Source organism: Vicia villosa, linkage group LG5 (genome assembly GCF_029867415.1).
Source record: "Vicia villosa cultivar HV-30 ecotype Madison, WI linkage group LG5, Vvil1.0, whole genome shotgun sequence".
In the NCBI taxonomy this organism is placed as follows: domain Eukaryota; kingdom Viridiplantae; phylum Streptophyta; class Magnoliopsida; order Fabales; family Fabaceae; genus Vicia; species Vicia villosa.
The window spans coordinates 148,701,179-148,715,631 of record NC_081184.1 but is presented as its reverse complement, the minus strand read 5'-3'; the positions used below and the strand labels follow the sequence as shown (position 1 = coordinate 148,715,631).

The following is a 14,453-nucleotide window of genomic DNA, read 5'->3' as shown; positions in this document are numbered from 1 at the left end:
ATTTACACATGAATTAGATATTTTTTATTCTCATGCAAAAGGGTGGGAATCTTACATTCCCATGGGAATAAGAGATAACCATCTATAACCTCCCACTCTAAATTAATTTAACTCTTTTAATTTTTGTTAAAAAAAATAAATTAAATATATTTTATAGATATTCTTAGAAACTTCAATACACATAGATAGGAATATAATTCCTGGGATTAATATTTCAAGGAACAATATTCCAAGGATTATAAATTTATTCCTTTAAACAAACACACCCTTGAAATAGAAGAGAGATAAAATTTTGAATTATATTATAATAACATTCTACAAAAAGTATTTTTTTCATTATTATATAAATAATTTAATTTCTTAATATTTTTTATAAATAGAGATAGTGGAGGCTAAATAAATTAGAGGGTTGTTTATATGTAAAGTCGGATGAAATGGGTTAGTAGTTACATATTCTTTAAAATAAATATATTTTATTATTATGAAAGTAAAATAACTTATTTTCTTGATAATACATTTATTGTTAAAGATAGAGGGTAGAAAAAAACTTTAAAGAAACAATTTCACATAAAGTCTAATGAAATGTGAGATTGGTTTCTTGTCACACATTCTTTTAAATTTTAATTTTAATTACTTTTAAAAGGAATATTTTATGAAAAAAATTTATATTTTGTTATTAGAGATAGAAGATAGAAATAACTAGATAAAGAACTTTATATAAAGTCTAATGAATTATGTTATTGAAATATTATAAAATTTTATTATTTTTTATTATTATAAAAGTAAACTATCTCTATTTGAAAAAACTATTTATTAATTATCAGAGATAGAGGATAAAAATTTAAAGGAAATTTTTAGATAAACTATAATGAAGTAGCTTAATGAGAGATGGTTGTTGATAGAGAATAGAAGAAAAACCTATAATATTAAATATCAAAATCATACTTAAATGCTTAAGAGAAAACTTCATAAACACGTTATGGATTATAGTAGATAGAATAGATCTCTAATCACCTTATAAATAAGTTGCTGCTCAGCAACATTCTCCACACCATCATCTTCTCCCTAAAACACAGCAATATTAATAATATAGTGAACATGAAGGACATAAGAAGTATATTGCATGGGTTGAAACCAGATTTTCTAATGGTGTTAGTACAGATTGCATATGCTATGCTAACTATATTATACAAGCTCACACTAAATGATGGAATGAGCATGAGAGTAGCCGCAGCATATCGCCTCATTTGTGCATCTGCTTTCACTATCCCAGTTGCTCTTATCTTTGATAGGTTGGTTACTTGCACAATCTTTTGCTTTAACCACTTTATTTATAGCATGCATTTAATTAAGTATTTGCTTATATAACTGTTTTCAGATTTATTTTTTCATTCACAACTTTTAAATGAAAATGTCGAATTTATACTTTTGGCATAGTGTGCCACATCTTTCATAACCAAACTTGAATAGTTGTCTTTTTTTTATTTTTTTATTTTGTTTACAGGAAGAAGAGAGCAAAGATTACTTGGAGTGTGCTTTCGAAAACATTTCTATGTGGATTGTTTGGGTAAGTGACGTTATACAAGTTTTATTTTAAATGGCAAAATAATATAATAAGTTAACTAGAAGTAAAAATCCCAAATACTAATAGAGCTCAAAGAAAATAAAACCAACAAAATATAACACCTTACTCAAATCATTAATAGAATAATATCTTATATCTCACTTCACTAGAACAACCATCAACGGAAAAAATACTTCAAAGAGATGTTGAACCAGAAAAAATAGTTAAAAAGCCAATAGCCGAATTTTTGACACCCCTTCAATGTTAAGGGCTAAAATTGCATTCCTCCTACTTCTACTATTGATAGAGGCATGGAAAAAACCCAGAGTTAGTATCACCTTCCTTAAGCCACTTAAATTTGTATCTTTGAAATGTTTGAGAGCCTTCGATTCTAATAACGGACAAAAATCCACATTTGCACTTGATTTAGCCTTTATCTTCACCTCAAACTTCACATTATACAAGTATTCTCTTCGGTCATCTAATGTTACAAGAAAACAATAATATATTGACATATAATATTTCAGGGGAAGTTTGTATCAAAACCTTTACCTCGAGGCTCTTGGTTTGACGACAGCAACATTTATGATGGTAGTCTTCAACCTACTACCGGCCATTACCTTCATCATAGCTGTATGCTTCGGGTACATATTTATATATAACATCTTTCAACCATAATGTCTTATATATATAAGCGTCGTTCCAACATTTTATTTTTTTCAATTTATTTACTTTTGGTTTTATATAGAATGGATAAACTCAACTTGAGGGTAGTAGAAGGAAAGGCGAAAGTGATAGGAACTATAATGGGAATGAGTGGTGCAATGTTGATTATATTTTTCAAAGGTGCAGAAATTCATATTTGGTCTTCCAATATCAATCTTTTGCATCCACATCACAATACAAATGAGCAAATGGAATCTAAACATGAAGACCTTGGTAAAAAATTGTTGGGTGTTACAATTGCACTAGCAAGCACCATCTCTTTCTCTATGTGGCTTATCATTCAGGTTGGTTTATTTAATCATCGATCGGTTGTTATACAAACGAGTGTTCATTTTTTATACGTGTATAGCTTCTTTTTTTTATGTATAGTGAGCAACTTTTATTTTTCAAAAACTACACTTTGCACTTAACTGTCATCCTTCTCTCTTTTATGGGAACAGGCTAAGTTGAATGAGGAATACCCTTGTCATCACTCATGTGCTGCTTTAAATGCCACAATGGGAGCTATTCAAGCAACTGTTATTGCTCTATGCGTTGAAAGGGACTGGAACCAATGGAAGCTAGAAAACAACCTCAGGATTCTTGCCGTTCTTTATCCGGTATACTCCTAGTCATTTTTTAAATATTCAAAAATTACTCTTATGAATGTGATTAATTTGCTAAAATTACAATTATAAATTATTGCTAAAATCAATTAATTAGTCAAATGAAGTTTTTAAACTGGAGTGAATTTTGTGTAGGGAATTGTGATCTCAGGATTAGCAGTTATCATTACTTCCTGGTGCATAAAGATGAGGGGACCTCTATTTGCGTCTAATTTCAATCCTCTACAACTCTTAATTGTAGCTATAACTGCTTATTTCATGTTGGATGAAAAACTATATTTGGGAAGGTATATTCACAAAGCATGTATCAGTTCATGGTTTTAAATCTGTTTCAAGTCATCAATATATTCATAATTAACTTTTTACCAATTAATTGTATAGCTTGCTTGGAGCAATTGTGATTGTGTGCAGTCTCTATGCGGTACTTTGGGGTCAAAGCAAAGAAATGAAAAATAAAAAGAAGATATTAGAAATTACAAGAATGTCTGAAAATGATGAGCCTACTGTTATTTCCATGCCTGTTCCACATGACAGAGTCATCCAAAGCTACCAGAGTTCCCCCATTACAAAAGAGAATATTGTTAATGATAAATAAAAGTTTTCTATATTGGAGCTTTGAATTTTTATATATTTAATTAATAGATGATTTGAAATAAATTTAAACTGTATTTAATTTGGGAAATTGTTTTCTATTTATATTTTCTAATGGTAAGAAGATCTTGACTATTTTTTTTTGTTGAAAATTATAGATTAGATCATAGATATCCGCAATTAAATAAAATTAGCCATATGCATTCCATTGATTATGTTCTTTAAAAGTTACTAAAGTATACATGACTGCTTTTATTAGTTGTGGAATATCTTCTCCACATTTTTTTAAAAAAATTGAATTTTTCTTTTTTTCAAAATATGAGTTGATTCTAATTTGTTAATAAGAAGATGAAATAAACTCATAAAATATACTGATATATTTGTGAGGGTTCCAACTAGGGGCGACATGCAAGTTCCCGCCTATGAAGCAGCATCTAGGAGCTGCCGTCACGTTGGTTAGGGCTCCTCTTTAGGGTAGATGTGTACAATAAAGTTATCCTTCCATTAATAATACAAATAAAGTCATATCATAACTCCCTAGAAAATAGGCAGTCAACAATCTCTTTTAGTCAAAGAAGGGCAATTACAACCTCTTGTGGTTTCCTTAAATTCCGGACCCTAGGAACTTCTATAAATACACATATGGCCTTCATCGGAGCACTTCCTAAAACTTCGGGCCCAAGGAACCTCTATAAATACATAAATGACTTTTATCAGAGCACTTGACTCCCTGAAGTGCAACTTGCTGATCGGAACTTTTAGAGATGCAACATTGCGGTGGTATAAGGATATGCTTCGAGATTTTATCGCTAGCTATCAAAAGTAAGTGAAAAAACTCCTACCCTAGTTCGATACTAGCCTGTTAAATATGCGACAGGTCCTTGGAGTCATTGAGGGAATACCTAGCCTGCTTCAACAAAGCTACCATAAGAGTTGTCCACCTAACAAAGAAATATTCGTAGGGGCATTCCAAAATGGACTCAATGTGGGGCACTTAAAGAATCTCTCGTACGGAAGCCTGCATTTTTGTTGGAAGAAGTGGTCACAAGAGCTAAATGTGACATAAAAGGCGACAAGAGCAACGCCCAAAAGAAAATGTGAGACGTTAAGGAGTGTGTTTCCAGTGTAGAATGTTTGCACAACTCAAGAAAGATAAACAACACCTCTTCCGTTATAGACAAAACGACGTTCAAGTGAGTAGGCGAAACGATAGAGTTTCACACCCTTGAACACTCCACGTAAACAGATTTGGTATGAGGCTTTATATTTTTTCAAGGAAATTTAGTAAAAAAATTGATTTTACTTACGTGATTAAACTCGAAAAGATCCCATGACATATTGGGCAAAAATAATAAGTTTGAACACATTTGATATTGAAATCAAGAACTATGAAAAAAGAACTTTAATACAGTAAACGACAATGAAAAGTAAAATAGCTTTAACTTATAAATGGAACACAAGTACATGCATTTTCGATCACTCTTTTCTCTCTAACAATTGGATACTTGGAATATGTAACATTTGTTTGAAATAGCTGACCTCTAAAACGCTGGAATCTCCAAATTTCACCATGTCCAAAACTTATGTATCCTTCGTCTTTAAACTAATAATTGTTTGACCAAGGTTAACATTTCCCCTCGAAAGGATGAATCGCCAAATTTGTTAGATCTTATGGTTGAGACTAACCATTTCGACGAAAGAAAAAACCCAAGGCAACAACTATTTTCAAGATTATTTCTAATCTTTAAATATAATGATTGTGTCAAAAATATAAGGTAACAAATTACCCCCTTCCCCAAATGCCATTTTCGACTAACCATACGTCAAAAGGGAGAAAGTGGCATTTTTTGAACCATTTTCGACATTGTTCAAAGAGTTCTGCTGACGTCAATGTTATCATTACTCCTTTATGCAAATAGTCACTTTCAATGGATTATCCAAAAAAATCTCATAATTACTCTTATTTCCTAGGAGATCGTGGGTTTGCAACAATTTAAACCTTCATTAACTCTTCCACTACCTGACTAATGAACCGTTTTTGCTTGACACGTGTTTGCCACTAGTCCATCAATTTGAAGGCAACTACTTCTATAAATACCCATTTCAATATTTCCTTCAATCTTCTTCCCCTGCGCTTCATAACCAAACTATCTCCTCGTACGGAAAAACCTTATTTTCTGCTTCAAACTTCCTTTAGAAACACAACCATGGTGGATTTTACTTCAACTCTCGCGGAAGAAAGTGGAAAAAATCCTCTGGCATTTTCTATTGCAATATCAGAGGAAGATTTGGGATAAAGCTTCATCCCTGAACCACCACAAGAAAAGGAGAAAATTTCCATCTAGAGATCTCTGGTACCCATACCCTTTTTCATCTCTAATAGATTGTTAGTACCCTTAGGTCTGTATCCTACCGCAAAATCGCGTCCTTAGAAAGTCAAGGGTTTCTTTCCTTGTTACGTCTCTACCACGCCTTTGCATTTGAACAACACACACTTGATTTAAAATTCATGGATCCTTCTGAGCGTGTCTTTCGATCAACCCCTGCGCCTAAAAGCAAAGACTTTATTGCCTGACTAGACAAAGTTCAAGGCAAACGAAAAGAACAATGGGAAAACCTAGGTATCTTTGACATAATCCAACTCTCTAGGATTGGCCTTAATCATAACCACTACTATAAAAAGTGCTTCTAACGACAGACGCGAAATGCATTTTACCTCGGAAAAAGAATCGAGGTAACTAAGGGAGTCATGAAAAGTAATGACTTAACACCTCGATTTTTTAAACACCGAGGTAAAGATTTATTATGGCATGGGTTCGAAACCCAGTTTCTGTATTTTTTACTTACAAAAACTAACGCATTTTTTATTTGGGTTTATCATAAAATCCGAGGGGTAATTATATAATATTTTTAAAAAAATAAATCTCGTTACAGTGTTTTTCATAATAATACATTTTTTTAATAAAACTCGTTACTAATTATCCACAAAGATCATATGTTGGATCTTCAATTGCTTAATATTCTTGATAAGATCAAATACTTGAAAACTCTTTCATGTACGGATCTTGCATGTATTTGTTTCAGGTGAAAAAAAAGGTAAGATAATTAAAATCTATAATCAAAAATATTTTCGGTACAAATAAAAATTTAATAGAACAAACCTTGAACCCAGATGATTTTCTGCTCTTATAATCCATCAAAGATAACTTTTCCAAGTTTCCTTAGGTTTCATATGTTTCATTTAGATTTCCAATATCATAATTAAGATAACTTATATAATAGACGTCCATTAGGTTTCACGCGGATCACTAATGGTGGATTCTTGAACGTTTATAATTTTTAAATGGATGGCAAAGACTTGTTAAAGGCCGTTGAATGAAAATATGGAAAACAACACTTAACTATCATCTCGATTTTTAAAACAACCGAGGGATTAAAGTAAAATAATTTTTTCAAAAATGGTTATAGTTCTTTACCCAGAATATTAAAAATACATTATATGAAACAAATCTTCGCACAATTTCATATTGTTTAACCAAAATATTAAAATTACAGCAAGAGCAAAGGTCCCATACAATATTTGTTGCATACAAAGTATTTTTAATATTTTGGGTAAACAATGTAACCGCTTTGTAAAAAAAATTAATTATTTTACTTTAACCCCTCGATTTTAAACCAAAAACAGAGGGATTATTGTATTTTTTTTTAATTGTTACATTGTTTATCCAAAATATCAAAAATACATTGTATGCAACGAATCTTCATAGAATATCAAGATTGTTTACTAAGAATATCAAAAATACAACATGTCCAAGTCACATACAAGGTGGTAGAGATATGCCTTGAATGTCTGACATGCCTTAACCAAGATTTATTGTTCATGCTATGATTATCACTGCTTTCACTAGCATATACAATTTGCATGCTTGGAATGCATCCAATTTCTAATCAAGTGTTTGTTCCAAAATTGGAAACTATTTTTTCAGCAATTGCAATCCATCAGTAAAGACTTTTAGGAATACATCATAATTATTCAAAATCTTCAACCACAACATCAACACCATTGTTTGAGATGGATTGCAAAAGGTAATAAAATATTTTGTTCTAGGTAGAAGAACATTTTTTCAGTTTTGCAATCCATCCTAAAAAAAGTGATGCATTCGACGGTGGGACGGTCAAAAATAAGATAATATTCGGGTAAAATCTGTTCAGCGAGTATTTATAGTAAAATGGAATTATTTTATCCCTCGGTTTATCGCAGAAAACCGAAGGATTAAATCATTTATTTTACAGTTGTTAACAAATAAAATCATAAAGTGCATTAGTTGGGATTCGAAGCATGTCCTGAATGGTATATCACCTCTATTTTTATAAAAACCGAGGCAACAAGTATATATATATATATATATATATATATATATATATATATATATATATAGTGCGCATTGGAATAAAACCGCGGTTTTTTTCTGGATGACGTGAAAGCTTCATCATGAAAAGCATTATTTGTAGTAGTGAACCAATGCATGTTTCTTGCTTCGATCTTGTTTTGGGAAGGATCAACAAATAGATTCCACCTCCCTTTTGGAATGATTACACCGACTCTGTTCGACGTAGCGGCTATAACCGGACTTCCACCCATGGGAGAAATATTTGATCCCACACTAAAAACCGATATTGAATTCAACTACGATAATCTCGAATTTAAATAATGCATCCCCGACCATCATGACAAAACCACCACAGAAGTTTTTGATACGAAACACATTACTTTTCTTACCCTCTGGCTTTCTCATTATTGCTTATGCTCAGGCTCTTTGCAGATAACTAAGGAGTATATCCATGTAGCAATTTAGCTTCACGAGAGTCGAAAGATATCCCTAGGAGAATTACTACTGGCAGTTTTGTACTAATCATTAGGTAATGTTTCTCATAAATTGAAAAGTCTTCCTGAGGTCAAAAAGAAATACCTCCTTTCCGAACCCTTGTGACTCTTACAACTTTATCTAAATGCCACCTTCTTACCAAGGTTTCACATTACTCTGTCGAGGGAACTCATTGTAGAAACTGATGCTCCGCACGAGGTCGTGGTTTGCACGATGCCAGACATAACATATGATTTATTAAACCATTAAAAAGGTATATGGCAAATTTTGGAAAGGTGTACTTGCAAGCATTGAAGTGGATTCTAAAGTACATAAATGGGTCTCTTAGCATAATACTAATTAATGGTGGAGCCTATGGTGAAGATAACAAAGTAAAAATTGAAGGATTTGTTGACTCTAATTATGCAGGTTTTATGGATTCCAGAAAATCTATTTTTGAGTATATTTTCACTATGTTTGGCATAACAATCAATTGGAAAGAGACACTTCAGAAGGTTGTTTCCTTATCAACCACTGAAGCGAAATATATTTTCCTCATTGAAGTTGTGAAAGAAGCAGTATGGCTTGAAGGTTTTGCTAAGGAGCTGAAACTACAAGGTCAAGCAATCACTGTTAAATGTGATAGCCAAAGTGTAATACATATGTCGAAGAATTCAGTCTATCATGAGCCAACCAAGCACATCGATGTGAGGCAACATTTAGTCAGAAAAATAATCGAGTGTGGAGAAGTCCAAGTGCTGAAGGTTTCGACAGATCACAATATTGTTGATATGATCACTAAGACATTGCTAAGTTACAAGTTCTTCCACTGCATGCAGTTGATAAAGCTGCATGAAAAAAACTAGTTTTTTCCTTTGGTGTTGTAAAGTTTGTTCCAAGGTGGAGATTTGTGTGATTCTGGATCGAACTCTAGTATCCACAAGGCAGCTTCTTGGTTCGACAGAGATTAAGCATGATGTCAAAGTCTAATGCTAATGTCGAAGTCCTACATGATGTAGTTGAAGTACGTTCATGCATGCACTAGTCAAAATGTTAAGATATTAAATTGGGCCTATTTGTTTAGCTCAATTGCCAAAGTTAACTTAATAGTCTATAAATAGATTAATTCTCTCAGCTAGTTCAATAAACTCAATCTTTCTCATTGTTTTAATTTGTTTTTGATGATGCTCTGTTACAACATGTTGAGTCCTTTTTCGTAAGGATTCATTGTTGGAAGTCGAGAGGAGTAAGACTGAGAGTTGAGACGATAATACTCTGACACCCCCACCCATTCCATCTGAAAAAAGAGATAGAAAACTACATTTATGCATAATGAGACAGAACAAACAAATGATAGATGAATGATGGTTGCGTTGAGAGTTAGAAAGAGAGTGAGACAATAAAAGATAAAAAAATTAGTTGTATTTCAATTTTGTGAGAGAGAAAAAATATGAGACCTTTTTTTTCTTCATTTTTTTTTTTTTTAATTTTTAACTATTTGAGATGTCGTGATATAGGTCTGCTTGCACAGCCACATGATCGGATATATTAAGGATCATATACATTTCCCAAAGTGCATAGACTTGAAGAACGACTAGTTTGAGAGTGTAATTAATTCTCTAACTAAAATCAAACCAATCTATAGTATCTCTCACTTTAACAAGGTTGTTGTAGAGTATCCAAATCGCCCAAACATTTGAATATCGTGTTATGGATGAACTTTAAAAACTGTTGGACCTATTTCAAAAATATCTAAAAACATCACTATCAAATTGACAAAAAGCCGCAACAAAACACTAAACATTGACGCGCACTATCACTTTAAAAGCTAATCACGTACTACTTTATTTCAATTATTAATTTCTTATACTAATCAAATAACGGTATCATGAGGGACTACTACTATGTCGATGATTTTTGGAAGCCATGTCTTAATCCTTCTGACCTTTAATTTTAAGAGATACATTTCCACTTCCACATCTGTTGAATTGTAGTCACAAAGCATCGGCAACATTAATATATGTGGCTCAATATTTGTTGTTGTGAATATGATGACAAGCATATCCATAACATTGCTTAAAGAAGTTGGTGTTTAATTTTATGACTATACTAAGTGATTCACCTTTTTCATTATTCTCTTGTTACTCCAAAACACCATTTATGTACACGCCACTCACAATCAGCAAGCTTCCAAATACACTATAAGTTAAATGATGCCAAAATGACAGTCATAAATGTGCGAAGGTTGAACTATAGCATATGTAGTTTTCAACGATTGTTAATGTACAAAACAAAAAAGGTTGAATTTTAGAATATGTAGTTATCAATGATAGTTAATGTACACTACAAGAAATAATTTGTTTTCCTGCTTATTTGCTTGCCGATTTTGGCAATATTTTCGTAAAAGATAGGTTTTATGCGATTTTTGTTATTGATATTGGTCCTCAGCTAAAATCTTCATAGGTAATTATTTCTGTAAGAAGACTTTAGAACTTGATAACCTCCATTGAAGGAGAAGAAGAAAATAAATTTTGAAGAGAGTAAAGAGAATGAAGCTATTGTTGAGAATTCAGCTTAATAATAATGAAAGTCACCACAACATATATACACACATGTAGCTCTAACAATATTCCTAACTAACTAATCTTATAACAGAAAAGTAGTTAGTTACAAGAGAGGGAACAAGCTAAAGTTATCCAATATTCTAACCCTCAAGCTTAAGCATGATAGATGTTGATCATGCCAAGCTTGAATACAAAAGAATGAAATTTGGATGGCTGCAATGGCTTTGTGAGAAGATCAGTTGTTCCTTTGATGCAATGGGCAGCAGTCGCATCAGACTTTGTTGGACTTTCTCCCTTACCAAGTGGCAATCAATCTCAAGATATTTTGATTTTTCATGAAAAGCAGGATTATATGCAATGTGAACGACACTTTGATTAACACAATATAGGACATGTGGTTTAGAACAAGAAACATGTAAACCTCTCAAGACATACAAAAGCCACATTAATTCACAGGTTGCTGATCCAAGGGCACGATACTCAGCCTCTAAAGAGCTTCTAGAAACTGTTTGTTGCTTCTTAGCCTTCCATGAAACCAGAGATGACCCCAAAAATAAGCAATAACCTGAAGTTGATCTCCTTGTATCTATACAGCCAGCCCAATCAGTATCTGTGTAGCCTAGCACCTGAAAATTAGATTATTTGGGAAACTACAAACCATGTCCATGATTCATCTTCAAATATCTTACAATTCTGCAGGCTACATGATAGTGTCCTTATCCGGGCTTGTGAAGGAACTGACTCAACTGTTGTGTAGCAAGAGTGATATCTGCCCTGGTGTTGTTTAAGTAGATCAATGTGTCAATCATTCTTATTGTGATATTATCATCATGTTTCAAGGTAAACATGGAGTAATCAGCAGTGGATTGTGTATAGCCAAGTTTTAATAGGAGAGAGGTAAGTTTTCCATACCACTTATGTCTAGCCTGCCTCAAACCATACAAGCTCTTCTCAAGTTTACAAACTTGATTTGGTTTGGAACAGGAAATACCTTGAGGCACAAGCATATGTAAACATCCTCATGCAAATCTCCATGTAAAAATGCATTATTTACATCAAGTTTATGTAAATGCCAATGATTGATTGAAGTTGTGGCCAGTAAAAATCAAATTGTGGACAACTTGGCAACAGGTGAAAAAGTATCAAAGAAATTCAATCCTTTAACTTGGCTATATCCCTTTGCAACCAATATGGCTTTATATATTTCTATAGATCCATCAGCTCTATGTTTGATCTTGTAAACCCATATGTTGCCTATAGGTTTGACAAGAGGTGGAAGATCCACCATTACCCAAGTATCATTGCCAGCTCGTAATCATGTGTAATGGACAAACTAAAAGACTTGTGACTAGAAGACAAGGAATTAAAAGAGTGAAAAGAAGTCATGGGATAAAGAATACCTAAATTTGATGATGCAACCAAGGTGTTTGATGAATTGCATATATAGTCCTTAAGGTGAGATGGAGTGTGATTGAGTCTAGTGGGTCTGGTAGGTGTTGGTGAGGAATTAAAATTATCATCAATGGAAGTTTCAGAGATGTGAGGTGTGTTTTAAGAGGAAACTATATTAGGTTGTGGTTGAATTAGGTCATAACATGTAGGTTGGATTGAGTCGGGACATTTATGTGAATTGTCATGTCCTGACGGTAAAGTGTCTATATAGGGTTCAAGAGTGATATTGTCGCTGGTATGATATTGCCAATTTGGCTTAAGAGGAAAAATATGATCAGGGTGAATCACATGTCTGGATATAAAGGTCTCATTGTTGTTTATATCAAGCAATACATTTCCTTTAACATCTTGATTATATCCCAAGTGTCATACCCCAAAATTTTCCCATCATATTTTGACTCACATGACTTTCAACTGCTTAAGACTATGCAAGAATTGGGCACACTTACCTGTCTCCTAAGCAATCAACCCACAACTAGGGTTTTGATTCTCTCAAAGAAAAATCAGGTTCTGAAACCTCAAGTGGACCTCATGGCTTCTCATATTATTCAAATAATCCTCACACCAAGTTTCAAGCTCTGACTCCCAAGATTGCCCAGTCAACTGCTCAAACGGCCAACAATCGACCAGTTTAACCTAAAAGTCAACTATGGTCAAATTACAGTCAAAACTCCTGATTTTTGGTCAACATCAACATTTTGAAGTAACATTCATCATTTTATCAAGGGATGATCATGATTCATCAATGAAAGCTCAAAAATCATCCAAACTTAAAGTTACTAAATTAGGGTTTCTAGGAGAAAGTCAACCCAACTTTGACTAATCATAATTCTCTCATGCTTTATTAGAAATTTCCCAACCAAAGCTCATTTTGAAGGAAATTGAATTCTCTACAACTTTGTCCCTCTAAAGCCAAGGCCAAAAATGCTTCATTTGGGAGATATGAGCGAATACATTACAGGTCCTTCTTGAAACTCGCAAAAAGCTGTTTATTGTCAGGAGCCATATCTTCAAGATAAAATCCTCAAATGCAAAAAAGGTTCCAAAGTGGCTTGTAGAGGACATCTTGGGCTTTCCAAAAAGTCCTATAAAATATTCATATGACAAAAATTGAAGGAGATATCAGGCTCAGAAGTTGGTCGATTTTCAAGAAAGGCACAAAACCCTAATTGCATAATTTTGTGTTTTTGGATTAATGGGCATAGGTTTTGGATCCTAAACATGTTTATAACCCGAAAAGGGATATATAATTTTGCCTTCATATTTTTTATGACCTTTATTTAATTTATTTGGATTTTTTATTCATTAAAAAGCTAAATTAATTAAGTAAAATCATAGATATAATAAGATAAATGATATGGGTTCACTTTTAATCATCCAAGGGCCCAAAAACTCATATCATAAAGTCCAATTTCGTGCTATTAGGATTGTGAAGAGGGATGGCCAAATTTAGAAAGACACATTAGGTTTTCTTCAAAATTCTAAGTGATCAAAACCAAAAGGTCCAATCCTATAAATGACCTAAATTTATTCTCTCCTATATATTCATCATTGGCAGCCACGAAAAAGAGGATTCTGGGGAACAAGGATGAGGGTTTTCACGTTGCAAGGGTAACAATAAATTAGGGCACGAGGATTTTGATCTTCCAGCAAGTTTCAAGCACAGCCAAGCAGTTATTCAATGCCCTTGGATTTCCAGGACCACGTTCCAATCATCCTTGAAGCTTCAAAGCGGTCAGATCACCCTGACTCAGCTTCATTGGTTTGCATACATCCTTCTTTATGTCAAACTATTTATACATACCACATGAATGAATTCCCCGCATACATATACGTTCAGTGCCATGTTTAAAGGTGTATGGGCCATCGTTTCGAAGGTTTTTACGCAGGAACCATAAATCACCATGTTTAGGGCTTTAAGGTCTGTCTCTTTCGTATCGAGGCTTACATGCGTTTTCACAGGAAACTAACCTCACCAATGGACTCAAGAGGTCCGATTTAGAGGAATAGGGTCCTTCTTGTCAGTTTATTCATGTTTTTTAGTAGGTTCCAAGATTGCAGGATTGGCCATGGAGAATCACGACAA

At 33.2% G+C, this 14,453-nt stretch overlaps 1 protein-coding gene across 1 annotated transcript; it reads left to right on the top strand.

Moving 5' to 3' along the window:
• Window positions 1-1,064: 1,064 nt before the first annotated feature.
• On the top strand, window positions 1,065-3,550 carry LOC131607741 (WAT1-related protein At1g25270-like). Its single transcript, XM_058879709.1, has 7 exons — window positions 1,065-1,292; window positions 1,505-1,567; window positions 2,092-2,208; window positions 2,313-2,574; window positions 2,731-2,889; window positions 3,031-3,182; window positions 3,277-3,550. The coding sequence occupies exons 1-7, from the start codon at window positions 1,099-1,101 to the stop codon at window positions 3,488-3,490; spliced, it is 1,161 nt and encodes a 386-aa protein (XP_058735692.1). The 5' UTR covers window positions 1,065-1,098; the 3' UTR covers window positions 3,491-3,550.
• Window positions 3,551-14,453: the final 10,903 nt, after the last annotated feature.

What these genes read in the sequence shown, in the direction of transcription:
- LOC131607741 (XM_058879709.1), top strand. Translation starts at nt 1,099, where the DNA reads ATGAAGGACATAAGAAGTATATTGCATGGGTTGAAACCAGATTTTCTA. An exon ending in TTTCTATGTGGATTGTTTGG is followed by an intron (nt 1,568 to 2,091) that starts GTAAGTGACGTT and finishes ATAATATTTCAG; the next exon opens with GGGAAGTTTGTATCAAAACC. An exon ending in ATCATAGCTGTATGCTTCGG is followed by an intron (nt 2,209 to 2,312) that starts GTACATATTTAT and finishes GGTTTTATATAG; the next exon opens with AATGGATAAACTCAACTTGA.